The sequence below is a fragment of the Argentina silus genome, assembly GCF_951799395.1.
Source record: "Argentina silus genome assembly, chromosome: X".
NCBI lineage: Eukaryota > Metazoa > Chordata > Actinopteri > Argentiniformes > Argentinidae > Argentina > Argentina silus.
In genome coordinates this window covers 26752487-26770387 of record NC_139653.1, presented here as the reverse complement: position 1 = coordinate 26770387, position 17901 = coordinate 26752487, and the positions used below count along the sequence as shown (strand labels likewise).

Here is a 17901-nt window from a genome sequence, read left to right as displayed (position 1 = left end):
TTGAATACTAGCATTCTACCATATAATCACTCTGCCTGTAATGCTGTAATGTTTTAAGCCATCATTAAAGAATTTAACCTGCATTTAAAGGAACAGTATTCTCAATTTTAATTTTTATATTTTTTTATTATTATTATTATTTATTTTTTTAGTCATTCCATCCCTCATAATCCTTTTACCTCCTCCTGGTAACATAAAATATTATAGACTACTGTGCATAATACATCTTAGGATCTGAAGGGTTATATCTGACCTCTTATTACCTCCTTTGGGTAAATTATCCTTCGCAACCACACCAACTGGCACTCATAAGATTAGAGCGGTCGTTAACCATAGAGACTACCCACTTCTGTGTACAGTTTTTAGGTTTGGGGAGATTTTTCAGTTCAGCTGAGGTGGGTAGAGGAAGATATGGGAGGAACTATGGGATGTAGACCGTTAACAGCGGAGTGAATCTAATCGACACCAACCTACATAGGACCAGTCAGCATCTGACAGGGTAAGACCCCTCAGGCTGAGGATCCATAACAAGATCTGAGGTTGGTCGGGGGTTCTGTACTGAGCTACCCGGGAGACAGCACCCTATGACGGTTTTACATTTTTGATAACATTTATATTTGTTTTTTTAAGACATCGGTTTTTAATGACAACTGTTGGCTACTTTTCTATCCAGCCTCAATCCCACTGAAACCCAAAATCCTTACTCCTGTCTCGCATGAAAATTCCTAACTTCATTCTGTTATCAATGGTTTACATTATTAAAGCCGACTTGCTTATTCATGTCAGACTGCGCTAAAACATTTCCCTCTTTATCTGTGAGAGAATGTGTGATGACGGTATGAGAGTAGATAGGAGTTGGCTCCATTGCTTGGTCCTCCTTAAAATAACCTGATATTTAAACCATTTCCACTTTTCATTTTAGCAGTTCATGAGCTACTATAATAATCTTGATTTTGCCAATCTGATAAGGCAAGCATCCAAGCTGACAAACCATTCTCTTTTCAAACATCCTTCACAGCTCGTCACCACCTTGTGGTGGCTTTCGGCAGCACTTCACACTGTGTGTCCGCTGCAGCAGCAGCATTGAGGTGTACCCCGCTGCAATGTCAGGGTGCTAGTATTAAATACCGGACCACTGTAAGGCACTACAGATCATGAGATCTCAAGAGAAAAGCTAAATATATTTTCTTACTAGACATTTTGTGCTGCTTTGGTGCAAGCCTCCGCTATACAATAACCTTGTATTGCCACAACTTGGGTCCGAAATTAACACCTGCCAAACTCTAAATGCGAGTAGTCCTACATTTTCCTTGTGGCGGGTGCTTGTGAATGGCAGCACTTTATTCAGTATCATCACAGAGTTTTTGATACCATAATTTAGACCCATTCTCGTTTCTCAAAGATTGGACAGATATGCACTTTGAGCAGTTCGAGGCAGTGTGAGATTGGTCAATCTGTAGTTTTCCTTACCCAACATCGCAATGTAGCAATTTATTATAGTGGCAGAGTTGTTTTCTTGTAGGCCTAAGGATTTTACTGTTTTGTTTTTTTTCAGATCAAAACTACTGGAGAATAGTGGCGATTCTAAAGGTGACTTGTCAAGGGAAATGAGCAACAATGTTTTGGCTGAGGTCTAGGCTCACTCAGTGACGAAAGGGCTGAATGAATATTAAACATGTTGTGTTATAAAAACATTGCATAGGCTAATAAGCACTCTCAGATTTTGCAGTTCGCATCTCGTGCGACCAACAATTTACTTTTACTCACATAGCAAAAGTCAAATAGTCGCAAAACGCAACCAAATGGTTGCACTCTGGAGCCCTGCGACACACTTTCATACCATCTCTCAAACACCTCCTATGAACCATACTAGAGGGCTGCATTGGGATTGGGTCCCGCCGGGTCTCGCGGGACCCAACGCAAATCTCGCGGGAGCGGGCGGTTTGAACTTTGCTGCGGGCGGGAACGGGCGGCTAAAAAAAACCACTGCGTGATCGGGATGTAGTCTAGGCTAGCGACAATGGAGATCAACAAACAAACAACCCCATGAATCTCTTTATTAATAGCCTATAAAATTACGTGTTTTCTCCTGCGGGATGGGAGAAGACACAAAATCAATGCATCTCTATTATTGTGCGGGCAGAAATTCTCAGAGTTTTGCGGACACGGGCGGGAGTGGACATACACACTGCGGGAGCGGGCGGGAGTGTAACACGCACCTTGCGGTCGCGGGCGGTAATGGTCAGAAATTCAGTGAGAGCGGGCGGGAGCGGGATGAAGAAAACAGTCCCGCGCAGGGCTCTAAACCATACATTGAGTTCAATGACAAGAAGGATGATTAGTGTACCTGCAGGCATAGCTGCTCTGTTGCTGTGCAGAGTCTCTGGAGTACATTCAGTGCAGGGTTTGTGACGTCCACATTCTCAGAGTTGAAGTAGCGCTCCACAAACTTGCTGGCCTGCTCTTTGATCCAAGCTTTTATTTTATCCCTGAAAAAAATACCACTTTAAATCATGAACCAGTATCATCATCATAATCACATTATACCACAGCTTGGGTGAATACGTGATTCTAGAGTGTACTTTATTTTTCAATAACCAGACAGCTACGAAGTAGTTCCAGTATTATTAATGCACTTTGAATTGAAGCAGGGCTTCTACTGACTGAGTGACTAGAAAGTCAAAATTATAGGTTTCAATGCTTTTTGGACGCTTAAAAACATTCACTCAGCTTCATAGTATGATAATGTAATAGAAACATTGACATTAGCAGTAGATGCATACAATAGAGGTACCTGTTTGAAAAACTCTGTTTAACTGAAATACAGTCCTCGTTTATGTTTGGAGGTTAAGGACAACCCCAAACTGGGAAGATATTCAGATTTGACAGGGCTCTCAACATAAAACAACACGTTCAAAGTCAGGAATAGATCAATTTCAAACTCCACGCAGAAACAGACTGGAGGGACAGTTATTCTGCATCCATGCATGGAACGGTTCATGTTTTTGGTGTAGCAGGTTACATTACTGCGCTTATGGGGACTTTACAGATTTCACATACACTGCATCCCAGTATAGCAGCTACGTTAGCCCTAGTTACAAACTAGCGTGAGACAAACAAATGGTTGAACTATTTTTGTTTTAGTAGCTGTGGTATAAGCGGGATAATCAACTCCAAGGTGTGCACTCATGGGGAAATAATCCACAACATGGAGGTGTACAATGGCCCAAGGCACAGTAGAGTTCACATCCTTGCTCGTTGTTGATATCCCTTACATAATCATCATACCTGTTGTTGGAGACAGAGTCCTTGGGTGGGGCACGTGCCAGGCCACTCACCCCCGCCGTGCGAGAGGGTTCAGAGTTTGCACTGTTAGTCTGGGCTCCCAGTTTGCCCCAGGTTTTGGGATTCAGACTGGCCAGGAAGGATGATTTGGGGGACTGAGTGGTGGTAGGACTCTTGGCTGTGGAATGAGAGAATATTAAGTCTAACTTCAAGAAAAATAGACCATTGATATTAAGATGATAGCTTTAAGCATCATTTGCATCCAGAGTTACTGAGAGCGTAATGAGAACAATTACCCTGATTGTCTACTTTGTCATCGTCCCTGGGAGGAGAGTACTTGGGCCTTCTGGGCCCCCTCTTGGGCAACCGTTTTCTCTTCAGCACATCACTTAATCGCCTTGGGGAAGGGGAGAGATTAACATTTTGTCCTATGGGGAAGCATGTGTGTGTGTGTGTGTGTGTGTCCTTTATTGTGTTTAGTGTGTGTGGTCTCTCACCCCTGTGGGCTCAGATCGAGTGAGTCGTCCATGCTGTGCTGGAAGCTGGGCGAGCCCAGGTCGGGTGTGGCATTGGTAGCTGATGTAGTGGACGCTGTGCTGATAGTAGTGGTGCACAGGCTGGCAGTTCCACTAGTGCAGGCCTTAGGGGGACTGGTGAGGAAGGTCTCCGATTCAGCCAGGTTCTTCACCTGGTGCATCACGCCTGTGGAGGAGAAAAAACAAGACATACAGCTCTGTGGTCAGAAAGCGGGTTCATTCACCATGATGTTCCATCTCCTCACTGCTAGGGTTTAGCTTGAATATATGCAACATTACACTGTGCTGGAGGATGTATCATAAGCAGAGCAGGCCCTCTCTCTAACAGCAGTTCTCAATGCTGGGTGCTATAATTGTGCCATGTTTCAGCTGAGTGTACTTGTTTTAAATCATTATAGGTCAGCCACTGTAGAGACGAAATGCAGGCCTGGCAGGATGGATCCATTACCTTCTCTTCTGAAATAGACGCTGAAGACATCCGGCAGCTTCTGCATTAGAATCTCAGCCATCTGCAGAGAGCCCACTACAATCTTTAGGTCCTGACTGGACAGCATGGAGGCGATGTGACTGCATGAGGAAACAAACACCATAATGTTTATAAAAAATTTATTAAAAAAAAACAACACATTGTGCTTTTTCTGTCCTGTTCTAAATCACTTGTCAGCAATTGCTACAAGTGCCTGTGTAAACTCACCTGGACACAGCATGGTTCCTCAACACGTCCTTCAGCAGCTCTGCGTCAGCGAAGTAGATGATCCTGAGGATGGCTCGAAGGCACTTGTGTCTGACGGCGGGACCAGCCGAAGAGCTGTACACCTCGTACAGAACTCCAAACAGGGTCTTGATGAAGCACTTGGCGAGCTCAGGGTCCTCCTTCATCAGCTGTGCCCGGGCATCCTCCCTCCTCACCTCCTGATGGCCCCCTGTGGCACAAACACAGAAAACTCCCCTCAAAAACAGCCCATCCAGTTTACTGAGTTAACCTGATTGGTTGCTTAGATGATTATAGGCATTAGGGGGTCTGTCTCACCTGTATTGGGGTTGGCTAAAGGGTTGGGTTTCCTCTGGATCCCGCGTGCTGTTCCTGTGTCTTCGTTGATCTGCTGCATAGAGTTAAAGTCGATGGTGTAGACACGGCCCAGGGTGGACAAGCTGATCTCATCCTCTCCATTCTGATGGGCCGTCTGGAGAGGGAGATAATCACGCACCCCCTGACGTTAGTGTCACAGTGAGATAAGCAAGGCAAACATCTCACGGCACTCTGACGTAGTCTGGAACCTAGTGTTCATCACAGAATATTCCCCCACAACATAGAGAAAGGACATATCTGTACCTCAATGATGCGGCTGTCGATACGGTTGTATGGGTGCCACAGCCCCCTGTCATCCCTCCACTGCCAGATGGCACCTTCTGTAGTCTGAGCACTGCCCTTCTTTAGCATTACGTCCACTGCGAATATGCCCTCTCTGGGCAGGCAGGGCATCAGCTCACTGTAGGATCACCAATAAGACAGTTGTCAATGGTTACAGTAAGATCTACAGATTTAGCACTACTGTATGGTCATATTGGCAAGAGGCTGCTCAATACAGCAATGGTTGTTTGAGGGGGTAGGAGAGGATGAAGTGGACAGTGCTTTACCAGATGAGGGAGGTGAGTTCATAGAGCTCTTGGGGGCTCCTGGGCACCAGGTCTATCTGCTCCTGACAGCTACCATTTGATGCGCCGCACAGGAGGAAGCGCAGTGTCTCTGCAATGTCTTAAAACAGAAAAAAATCAAAAGTGTAATAAACGTAGTTGTTCTTTCTAGAGTCTTTATATCCATGCTGAGAACTAAATCCTGCAAACTGTATACCATAGTTGGTATTTAGGAGGTTGTTACATGTACTATCACCCGATTACTTAAGATGTACCTATAGGCAACTTTCAAATAATTCCTGTACCTGCATCTATGCACCTACAACAAAAAAAAAGCACAAATGTTGTTTTTGTGTGTGAGACACTCACTCTGATTCATGAGTTGCACGGCCAGGCAGGGGCAGTTGGAACACATGAGGGAGAACATGCGCACCACCATGATGAACATCCCAGAGCTGAGCACAGGAGGGGTCACCACCAATAGCTGCTGAATGTTGGTCCGCAGGTCCCGTGAGGCCACCTGCTGCAGCAGATTCTGTTGGTTCACAGATTAAACATCAGTGACTTACTAGAACCAAAAAGTATGATCACATTACTCCAGTAATGCGTCTTTGCACTGGCTTCCGATTAAAGCAAGAGCACACTTTAAAATTGTATTATTAGCCTATAAAGCATTACGTGGACTCGCTCCCTCGTATCTTGCCGACCTCCTTCAGCCGTATATAAACCTTCACGTGCGCTTCATTCACAAGACACAAAGAGATTAGTGCAGAGCATTTTGCTACAGAGCATCCCATCTCTGGAATAATCTTCCGATTCATGTTAAGGAGTCGGATTCAGTCTCAAATCTAGGCTCAACTCATCTCTTTAGTCAGTGTTTTACGACCAGTCTTAGCCCGGCGATAAACCATCCTTGCTGTCTCTGCTTGGGGGCTGGCTTGCTGGGTGGTTACTGGGGTACCAGTAAAAAAAATCAATTGCGTACTTTGCAGTCTTTTGAACTTAGGAAAAACAGTGAAAGCGCCGTGGAGCAGTTTTAAGCTAACTAGCAAAAGACAATTTCATTTGAACATGAATGTCAAGGCAGTGCCAGTCAAAATGCAAAAAACATAATTTTCATCAGGAGTGGGAGAATGAGTTTTTATTTTGTTGTGTCAAACACTGCCGTTGCTGTTGGGAAAAGAGGTAATGTTGAGCACCACTATACAAGACGACACAAAAGATTTTAGTTTGATTTCCCAGCAGAAAGTGCATTGCGTGCTCAGAAGTTGAGAGAGCTCAAGACGCAATTACAGAAACTACAGTCTTTATTCACCAAACCAGTGGTTAAAAACGGAGGCCTCGTTTAAAGCAGCACATTTTTGGCCAAGAACAAAAAGTTTACCGACAGTAGTATTGTCAAAAATGCCTCAGACTCTCATCGCCGAGACATTGTTTAAAGACCACAAGAACATTGAGTGAAGCTTTTGATGTGGATGCTAGACATGGAGCAGGAAATAATAACATAGCAAAACGATGTGGCACTCAAATCGCATCTCTGCCCCTGTTTTTTGGAGCCTTGTTGATAATGGAAAATACACCAACATCTGCATATCTGCACAGAAGCCAGCTTCCTTGTTTGGCTCAACATACCTGCGTGAATCCAGCTTCTCTTACATGAACTTCAACAAATCAAAACATAGAACACACCTCACTGATGAACACCTGGCTGACTGGATCAGAGTAAACCTGTCTGGATAAACTCCAAACTACAAAGCTCCGGTGGACAGCATGCAGCATCAACCCCCTAACTAGCCAGGTAAATATACATTTAATGTTAACATCAGAATTTCAATACAGATGAATAGTTCATTTGGAAGCCTAAAAGTTGTTTATTAACTATTATTTCCCCGTCTGCCACTTGTCTTTTACAGAAAGGAGAGAGGAGGGGAGAGGAGAGCATGTGGTGTCAACCCTCTGAGAGGAGAGAATAGTAGGAGAATGTGTTTTTGCAAGCTGAACATGCAGTGTCATTAATTCAATCAAAGGGAAAAAATGAGCAGCTCTCAACATCTTTCATTTATTTAAATTAGCTCTCATGGTCAAAAAGGTTGGATACCCCTGGTCTAGTGGCTGTTGGGGGCGATTCCATGCATCCATCCTCATGCAGGCGTGTGGCATGGGCTACACAGATTGGGGGCGAGGGTGGTTGCCCCGAGCGTTATCCGGGTCTGGCTGCAGTCATCATCTGTGGGCAGGGGGTGCCCTGCATCGGTGTTGGCCCCTCTACTGAGTTGGTACAGGTTGGGAGGCCCAGGCAGCAGATGCAGCCCATCTCGGGGTCCATCTTCCCTGCCTCAGGCCACCTGCTTTATTCTGATTCTCTCTTACTGTTTAATGCATCCGTTTTTCAGTTTACAACAGCCTCTAATCTTGTATTCTGCTTATTTGTCTGAGGGGCTCTGGGCCCCTCAAAACTACACTCCAGTTCCTGAATATAGGGTCCACTCCACCCTATATCCTGGTCCTTGCCGCTCCACCCGGGTCCCACCAGGAACCTGCCCTTCACTATGGACCACATCACATTCCACATTAGTTTACTGTTCAGCACCTGATCAGCCAGGAGGTTGGGTACCCCCTGGAGTCTGGGTCCTCTCAAGGTTACTTCCTCCTTGGCTTACTTTTGGGGGGTCTATGGTTTGGTGTTAGATCATATTGTTTGTATTTAATGTTTATATTGTTTAGTATTCTTTCTGTTGTGAAGCACGACGACTATCTAAAAAGTGCTATACAAATAAATTTGATTGAAAATTTGATTGAGGGGAGGAATGAAGAGGCAACATGGTGTAGACACAACATAGACCTACAGAGAACTTCACCTACCTCCTCATGTTGAAAGTTGTCCACGAGTCTGGCGAAACAGAGACAAGTGCTTTCGACGGATTTCTTATCCTATACAAGGGAAAATGTACACATTAGATAAGACGGGTAACATGCCACTGACAGCACCACCAATCCTAATGTCGACAATAAAATAACAGGGTATGTTACGTGCAAGCGGGTACCTGGTGAGTGAGTCTCTGGGTCAGCAGCGGTAGAGAGTCAGAGACAAAGTGGAATTCGTCTGGGGTGATGCTCTGACAGCAGTTGGCCGCAATGGCCAGGGCATTCCTCTGAGCATTAATGCTGAAGAACTCCAGGTACAGCAGACAGTCAGCAAGTCCGCCCTGCACAGGAGACAAGACCAGAGAGTGACTCAAGGATACTAATGACATACTGTACATAGAAACAAGTTCAGCTTTAAATCTGTGAGCAGTAGAGAGATCTGACCCTCAAATGTGTGAAAATAGCTACAATTCATAGTTAACATTTCACATATGGACCAAAGCAGATAAAATTAGCATTAACAAAGTTTGAAAAATCTACATTATTGCTGTCTATAGAGCTTTATTTGAAAATACAAGGATCTGTCCTGAGTCTGAATTGCTCGGTTTGGATTTGCAGAGGATGACCTTTCTACACATTGCTTGTTCATTACCTCTCTGCCAATAACGTGTTCTCAGTTTCCTAATCCCTCCCATGTCTGGCACAAAAAGGCTGCAGGTGGCCGAACATTTTCATGTTCGCTAGCTACTTATAAACTACCAATGAAAGATACATTCAAATGTCCATTCAGCTTAAAACAAACAAACAGCTTTGAAAAGAAGCCCATAGCAATTGTGCCTATAACAAGTGTGATGTTATCAAGTCATCTTTTGCTGACTTGAGTCACGGGTCAGTTTAATTAGCTACTGGAATGGCATGAACGCATCAATGGCATGGTGACATGGAATGTTCCCACTCCAGAGATTTGTTAGGCCTGTATTAACAACCAGAAACTTGCAATGAAAATGGATTGGTGCTTCAGCATCACCGGCACGATTCATAATAGCTAGCAATCAAATCGATCAATGGTCAATTTGAGGAGAGAAGCATGAAGTGTTGATACATTGACCGTTAGGTATAAGCTAGCAGGCCATGTTGTTCACTTGGACATAGATGTATTGTGGTAGTTTTCTTTGTTTTGGATGGTTAGAAGTCTAGTTGTTGCTGCTGTAGCCCATTGTGATTTTGGTAATGTTACGTTCATGCTGAATATTCAGTGAAGACATGAATGATATTACCACGCTCAGCCAGTCGGCTTGATCTGTTTTTCTGAGAAATGTAGGCAAAAGATAGCTGTTTTTTATGCATTGTGGCGATTTTTAACAAAAAAGAACATCACATGGCTGTTTCTAGGAAAAGTTTGCAACTGTAAGAGCAATTGAAGTTGGCTGGAGTGAGACTTTAATAGAAGATTTGTGCATCACTTTACAGCCGTCCTATATCCTCCACTGGCTGTCAGCACTGGAGTGTGGGGGCAGGTGAGCCCCTGAGACAGGTAGGGAGCAGAGCTGATAACAGTGCTATACATACAGAGCAACAGGTGTGAGAGAGCAATACTTACAGCCTGCAGGATGGCTTTGCTGTGTCGCCTTGACAACATCTCCAAGGCAGTCAGTGCCTGCTCCGCTACGTCAATGAACTGGATCACCTGAAGCTGCAGGCAGAGAGTGGTGCAAGCCTTAGCATATACAGAGGGTTATGACCACATGTGAATAAAGATTGAACATGCCAACGAATCCTGGAGAAAGAAAAATCACATGGTGTGAACACCATGTGTTCAGTAAGTACGCAATGTGTTCACTTGCGGTAACCTGAGTCGATGCCCTACCTTTTCCAGGAAAACAGGGATGGCATCCACAACCACAGCAGAGGATCGAGGCAGCGCCTCCATCATATATGTGAGAGCACGGGAGGCATGGTTCATCTGTGTATGGGGAGAAGTATATAGGTTGAGATACAGAGCACACATTTCACAAGCATAACCACAAAGCAAACAAAATAAGGCAGTGATACTCACAATGTCAAAATTGTGCTCCATCTGTAACAACGTGATCTGTAAGGAGGAGTTCAGAGGATTAATGACACTGTCTAAGACCAAGTGCACAGCAACTACAGGCTAAGAGGATAGGATTGGAGCAGGGTCTGCTGAGAGGAAGACTCACCAGAGCAGGAACCACACTCTTCACAGGGAATCCTCCCAGTGTCTCCTCGTTGCCCATCACCAGCAGCTGGCACATCTCTATGGCTGCCTGGAGCTGCTGGGACTCGTCGCCTGTGGCCTGTAGGCCCTGCAGAAGCTGCTGAGCTTTGGAGCCTGAGGGGGCGCAAGTAGGCAACTAAGTTCGTAATACGAATACCCAAAAGTGGGAAGGTAGTCAGCACACACTCGGATAATGTGGGTGGAGAGCTTGAGGAGAATGCCGAAGTGAACTCAATATATGATCTCCCTAGAAATGTCATGCACACAGATAAAGGTGATGTGATTAGGGATGTCACGGTGCACCGGTTCTACGGTAAACCAGTGTCAAGCTCTAAGGTTATCATACTGAAAGGATTTACATCCCGTCCCGTAAGGTTATCGGTTCACCGGTGTTACTGCTCAATGTGCCAGTATATTTTGCTAAACTGTGTTACTGCTAAATCTAAATACCAGTGTGTTCCACAAGCGAGGAGCCAAGAAGCTGACTACCAACTCATTATCAGCTACTTTTTGAACTTGATAAACTATTTTTAATTTACATGTTATGATCTATTGATAACTGCCAATCACAACGCAAGCAATATCAGATGGAATATGCGACGCTCTACTCATTGCTCAAGTGTTCCAGCAGCCCCGCAAAAACAGATTTAAGTGCGTGAACTCGTGTACGCAGTATGATCAGGTGAAATTACAATGATCAGAATATGAATATATAGTACATAACAATAAAAACTTAATGTCCCTAGATAATGTTTGCCCTAAAGCGAACTGCAGTTTGTGGAACACAAAGGTTTTGCGGTAGAGTAGAAGGAGAGAGAGTAGCAGATCAGGTCAGGAATAACGGTGAGGTGAAGAGAGGGAATTGTTTAAATATCAAGATATAACTTGGACCATCTTGTGTTTTACAAATATATGTATCTGGTCTCACACCATTGGTTGTAGTCATCACGCATTCTCTCTACCGTCTAAATGAAGCTCTTATCTGTGAAATGGGCAGCTTTTATACACGACAATGCAGAGAAACGGGGGAAATGTTTTAGCGGTATTTTCATAATAGGCGTGACACCTATAACAGAAAAGTGTGAAATTTCATCGAGACAGAAGTCAGGGTTTAGATTAGATTTCAGCTGGATTGGTAAAGGATAGGACAATAGCATAGGCTGCTGAGTAGGCTCCTCTGCTCTGAATAGTTAACAGTAGGGCTGAAACGATTCCTCAAATAAAATCCTTCCACGATACGGAAAACGTGGACAGACATAAAAACAGAATTAGGCAGTATAGAAAAATTAAATAAGGTAAACAACTTAATTTACTCCATAGCAATTAGATTTTATGAGGAGTACACAGTTGTGATGGTATTCCACCCTGCAACACCCAAATAACTTTCCCGAAATGTCCTGTGTGTTGTGTTTTATGTTTGTGTACAAACTGCAGGTGCTATAGGTGTAACCGTTAGCGAACGTTGTCTCGGAGGGGGGGTGTGCAGTGCGTGTGTGTTGAAAGCGTTATGATGTTCCTTAATGAATTCAGCGTTTTGTGACTGTCTGAAGATTCACAATGACAGCTTAAAGAGGGATCCCTGTATCTTTGGTGATGTACATGGCTACCTTTTAGGATTCAAGGCTGTAGGTAATGGCTGTTACAGGTGTTTAAAAAATAAAAAGTCCTCCAGCTTCCAGAGAGCCCCTCCTCAACGTAAGCAATAAACTCAACTGTGCACTGAAAATGGCATATTTCATTGATTATTTTGTATTTTTCTGAACAAAGAATTTATTGCAATTAAAAGACCGTTCTTCCAGTCCACGTGTATTATTTTGTTTGAGAAATTATTTTAGATGTCACAGTAGACTTTTTTTAAAACTAGGGTAAAACCGTAATAAAAAATAAATGTAACCGTGGTTACCGGGGCACTTGAAGCATGAAGGTTATCATCCCGTCCAAATCTCCTACTGTAACACCCCTAGATGTGATAGTGACACACACACACAGGTGAAGAGGTACTCACTGGCTCCACTCCCTATGGTTCTGTGGAAAAGCTGCGACATGCGGGGCCCCAGGGGCCCAAAGAGGTGTGGCGGAAGACCCCTGGCCTCAAGCAGGGCTGCGGGGAAAACCGTGAACAGTTAAACAACTGAAGAGAAAAGGAAATATCAATAACCTTACGAAAAGTCTAGTGTAGGTGTGAACCGATATGCACCTATAATCTAATGAAAGATAATGTGATCACCATACCTTGCAGTCTGCCCATTTCAGAGTCATCTGACTCACTCTCTCCAGAGGTGGTCATTCCGACAGCTCCAGCCACTGAGCTAGAGGCTGAGATTCAAAAATAAAGACAGTCTGGGATTCAAAATTATTCTTTTAAATGTGTGGAGAGGCTAGACCTGTGGAAAGCTACACCAGGATCTGGTACAAAATTACAAATGTTTTACTCTACATAAAGCCCAAGTATACACAATCACCAAAGGTGGTTTCTCATAGGTACCTGAAGCCCCCTGTGGTGCCTCGTCTGTACGAGCGGCCGAGGAGTTGGCCCCGTCCTGGTTGTTGTCAGAGTCTGCCATTTTCTCCTGTCGGCGAGCTTCGGCTGCCCCGCGCTTGCCCAGGCCTGAGCCTCGCCGACTGGTCAGAGAGAGGAGAGAAACAGAATAGATGAGAATGGTGAGTTACAGCACTGCACACAACTACAGTACACACAGCCAACAGTCAAACACTAGGCAGCACACAACATTCCCTGTGATTTTCCGTTAAAAAGCAAGTTGTCATCCCCATATCTCACCCTCCCTGTGTGATAATGTAAGTACTGTTCACAGTCACACACACCTGTGTGACAACATGCACAGGTCCTGACAACAAGCATGTTCACAATCAGTCATGCTGGTTTAACATGGCCACATCTTAGGGCATAGTTTTCTGTCCACTAAACAGCTCTCCCAGAGCCCAAAATAGTAAATAATATCTTACCAAAACACTTATCAAAACAAACTAATAATAACCGCCATCTCATGGACATCATAAAGACGACTTATACCACTAAGTATTGTGAGACTTTGTACATGTCTCAGTGTTGTTAAGAAGACAACTAAATGTCCCCTTAGACTAAGAGAGGTGTTAACAGGGGTTGAGGGCTGAGACTGTACCTGGTGTTAACAGGGGTTGAGGGCTGAGACTGTACCTGGTGTTAACAGGGGTTGAGGGCTGAGACTGTACCTGGTGTTAACAGGGGTTGAGACTGTACCTGGTGTTAACAGGGGTTGAGGGCTGAGACTGTACCTGGTGTTAACAGGGGTTGAGACTGTACCTGGTGTTAACAGGCGTTGAGGGCTGAGACTGTACCTGGTGTGTACAGGGGTTGAGGGCTGAGACTGTACCTGGTGTGTACAGGGGTTGAGACTGTACCTGGTGTGTACAGGGGTTGAGACTGTACCTGGTGCTAACAGGGGTTGAGGGCTGAGACTGTACCTGGTGTGTACAGGGGTTGAGACTGTACCTGGTGCTAACAGGGGTTGAGGGCTGAGACTGTACCTGGTGCTAACAGGGGTTGAGGGCTGAGACTGTACCTGGTGTGTACAGGGGTTGAGGGCTGAGACTGTACCTGGTGTGTACAGGGGTTGAGACTGTACCTGGTGCTAACAGGGGTTGAGGGCTGAGACTGTACCTGGTGCTAACAGGGGTTGAGGGCTGAGACTGTACCTGGTGTGTACAGGGGTTGAGGGCTGAGACTGTACCTGGTGTGTACAGGGGTTGAGGGCTGAGACTGTACCTGGTGCTAACAGGGGTTGAGGGCTGAGACTGTACCTGGTGTGTACAGGGGTTGAGGGCTGAGACTGTACCTGGTGCTAACAGGGGTTGAGGGCTGAGACTGTACCTGGTGTGTACAGGGGTTGAGGGCTGAGACTGTACCTGGTGCTGGCACAGGAGCCCGTGGTCTTCTGGCGTGTGCTCCGCCGAAAGCTGGGGAGCTCTGCTGGAGGAGACTCGCTGCGCTTCTTAGTGGACTTCCTCAAACCTGCGGGAGGGAACATTGTCCAAGTGAGTGCACAAACACTTAAGACACAAAGACCCCCCATTTTCATCTCCTTATCCCACACATGCTAAGATGACTACAATGTATTTGTACACTGTGTGTGACAAGAGTAAAGAATAGTCAAATGTCACCCACAATCAGGACCAGAAGACAAACAAAAATAAGCAAGCCTACATCAGCACACAAATATATTGTTTGATGACATAGAACTAGGTAACCAGTTTATTCATATCAATATCATTAGAGGAATTGTTTGTTCGTGAACAACTGAACCACATTTGTTGTGGGGCCGCTTATAGCTGTTAGTACATCTAGTGTAACAGGTGCAATGTGAATGTTGAAGAGAAGAAGAACACCCCCAAGGGCTCTGGGCACAGGGTCAGCCATATTCAGCGCCCCTGGAGCAGTTAGGGGTTAAGTACCTTGCTCAAGGGCACAACGGCAGTGGTAGGCACCTTAGATATGATGCCAGTAACCTTCCAGTTGCATCCGGCTCCCTCCTGGAGTGGGGCTCGAACCAGCAACCTGCCGATTGCTGGCCGGCCTCTCTAACCTCTAGGCTACCTGTACCATACTGTTACATTAAGTCTATGAACTGAGTGTGGTGTAATTTATTTATTTATTAATGTGTAGTACATTTGATCTTGAATTGATCATATTTTCTTGTGAAGGCAGACAAACCAAGTCTTTCAATCCCTTCCCTCAATGTGCCAAATGGCCATTGTAAACTCATTCAGACAGAGGAATTGTCTCACTTTGAAGTTGAGTTACTGTTGTTTACTGACAGCATGGGTGGTTCCAGCTGTGGGTCTGTGAGGCCATGTGGTCTCTCTCTCTCTCCCTCCTCCTCTTCCTCTTCTCTCTCCAACCCAAACTCAACAATTCTTTGCACAGTGTGAATTAAATTAAATGGAGTCAGATTATTAATATCAGAATATGCCTTGTTTAGAATCCTCAGCCACCAATCACAGTGGGTGAAAAGCGCCATTTTTTTTCAATTAGTCCAATTCTGACTATCTTGAGACGCTCTTGGCAACACATTCATAGTCAAACATCAGCGGGCTGCTGCTGTTCAGAACAAACAAACTAAAGAAAGCGCAACCTGCGACTTGCAATATTTGCAAGCAAAAAAACAAATCCAAAGTCGCTTATAACAAGCGGGCATGGCAAGTTTGCTCCTCCTTCTCTCCTCTTGTAGACTCCTATAGGTTGGCAGTTACCGTAAAAAGGATCGGCAAATAAATGTAGCTATGTACTGTTAATAACAAAGCATGCTTGAATAACATGTAAACGAATACATCTATTACAAGGCAAATATGGCCTCTATACTCACAGACAACAGCTGGGACCAAAGACCAGAAGACAAAGAGAAAGATATTTTCCTTAACCTTTTGTTTTATACATGCCTTTCAACCATCAGTACTCAAATGATGAGTTGTTTGTAAGAGTGAACCAATCAGACCTCATCCAGAGTTCAGGATTTTTTAACAACGTGGTGCAGGATTGCATTATCAAAACCTGACTCGTGTTTATTCATGTCAAAATGCCCAAAATACTAAAACTGTGAATTCACTAAGGAACATCATAATACTTTCACTTTTGTTTTCAGAAACAATGTTGTTGGTGATCAACGACAGTTACTATCATTACTAAATGTATCGTTTAATTTGCCTTCAAATGTTTACATAGTGGTGCCACCAAGTTCACAGCGTGGCGCAGGGCCACTCTTACATTCTTTGGGGAGAACCCTGTCATCTTATCGGTTACAGTCAAATAACACTGTATTCAAACATTCCCAGAGTCACTCAACAACCAAGTGAGACAATTCCTTTGTCTCAATTAGTTTTCTATGGCCATGTGGCCCATTAGGGGAAGGGATCTCAAGAAGGGGGACAGATTCTACACTCTCCTCTCACTAGCCTGCCTCGTCAAAGGGATGCTTCTGATTGGTCAGCATCTGCTGTGCATGCACACTGTCAGAGAGATGTGCTTGACAGACATGTGTCCATACTATTTTGTTTTATTGGTGCATGTAAAATTACTAAAAAAAAAATATAATAAAATAATCAGTCTTCTGTGGTTCAGAAATGTTCACAGCACAATTTCAATATGAATTTGATTCATCGTGTAGCCCTAAGTGAAAATAACCCTATTTGTATCAACGTCATGCTATCATTCATCAGGCTATGGAAGATTTAGCATAAAAAAAAAAGGTTGCAGAGCTCATTAAAGTGGGCCACCTCGGATAGGTTAAGACCAAGGGGTATGCAAATATTTGCATAGCGATCAGAGCAAGAAGTGGTGCAGAAGGGGTCACCAGTCATAACAGAGAGAGTAGACATTGATTGCTCTAGTGTTGTGTTCAAAGCAGAGAGCCACCAACGAGGAGAGTATAAATAGCCACCTCTCAATCCGGTCGTACAGCAGAACAACCTTCATGTTAAACCTGTGAATCTCAACACCGAAATACAAACTGGAAATATTTAGGTTGACAGATTTGGAGGAGTGAGAGTATAAAGACAAATGTTACTGACTGACCTTTTACCCACCACATACAATACAGAGCTTGTCTACAGTCATCATCATTCCAACCATACACCTCTCACTCATAACCCCAGAAACACTACAGTTACCCAACACAATTAGCAAAATGGTGTTCCACAATTTCTCAATATCCCAATTACACTTCGCAACCCATATGCAATCCTGCTTACTCACCATTACAGCCGTGTTGACAGAGGCAGAGACTAGGTGTGTGTGAAACAGCAAGTGCGAGAAGGGACAGGGTACAATGTGACCCTCCCCCATTAATAAAAGATGGTGAATCATTCCCCACCCTCCAGTGCAACCCTGATGCCTGCTAGTCAGCCAGTCGTCACAGAGGGGCTCTATTCACATCTGACCATTTGGACCTGGGCCCTGTGGCACCATGCCCAGCCTCAGTTACCATCTCAGAATCCCCTACCCAACACAGAACAGAATGACCCAACACTGAACTGATCATCTTCCCCCAATCCACATGCATGACATTCATTACAGCTCACAACGTTATACACCACTGCAGTCCCACTTTCAACCATGCCATACCAGCAGTCTGACCTTCACATTAGTCTGCCCCATAATACAATTCCCACAATACACTGCTGTGTAGTCTGACCTCCCTGACCTGCTTGTGTTGTGACTGATCTCACAGCAAGTCAATACCTCATGACAGCAAAGCCTCACAATCCCTCACAATGTAACCATGTAAGCAAGCACTTCTAAACTATTGTACAATCACCTTGAAATTGTGAAGCCTGTATGTGTGTCCTAGC

The 17901-nt window shown here is 44.5% G+C and overlaps 1 protein-coding gene across 1 annotated transcript in view; it reads right to left on the bottom strand.

Moving 5' to 3' along the window:
• The window catches only part of trip12 (thyroid hormone receptor interactor 12), a 36223-nt gene that overhangs the window by 12740 nt on the left and 5582 nt on the right, over nt 1-17901 (bottom strand). The window contains exons 6-25 of the mRNA XM_083694849.1: nt 14464-14569; nt 13046-13182; nt 12793-12876; nt 12566-12661; nt 10523-10674; nt 10378-10413; nt 10189-10284; nt 9922-10014; nt 8501-8662; nt 8319-8387; nt 5826-5991; nt 5460-5577; nt 5155-5311; nt 4852-5005; nt 4516-4744; nt 4270-4388; nt 3783-3987; nt 3582-3682; nt 3289-3463; nt 2348-2489 (exon numbers count right to left, since the gene is read on the bottom strand). Of these exons, the coding sequence (XP_083550975.1) occupies nt 2348-2489; nt 3289-3463; nt 3582-3682; nt 3783-3987; nt 4270-4388; nt 4516-4744; nt 4852-5005; nt 5155-5311; nt 5460-5577; nt 5826-5991; nt 8319-8387; nt 8501-8662; nt 9922-10014; nt 10189-10284; nt 10378-10413; nt 10523-10674; nt 12566-12661; nt 12793-12876; nt 13046-13182; nt 14464-14569 (2597 nt within the window). The remainder of the gene's footprint in view (nt 1-2347; nt 2490-3288; nt 3464-3581; nt 3683-3782; nt 3988-4269; nt 4389-4515; nt 4745-4851; nt 5006-5154; nt 5312-5459; nt 5578-5825; nt 5992-8318; nt 8388-8500; nt 8663-9921; nt 10015-10188; nt 10285-10377; nt 10414-10522; nt 10675-12565; nt 12662-12792; nt 12877-13045; nt 13183-14463; nt 14570-17901) is intronic.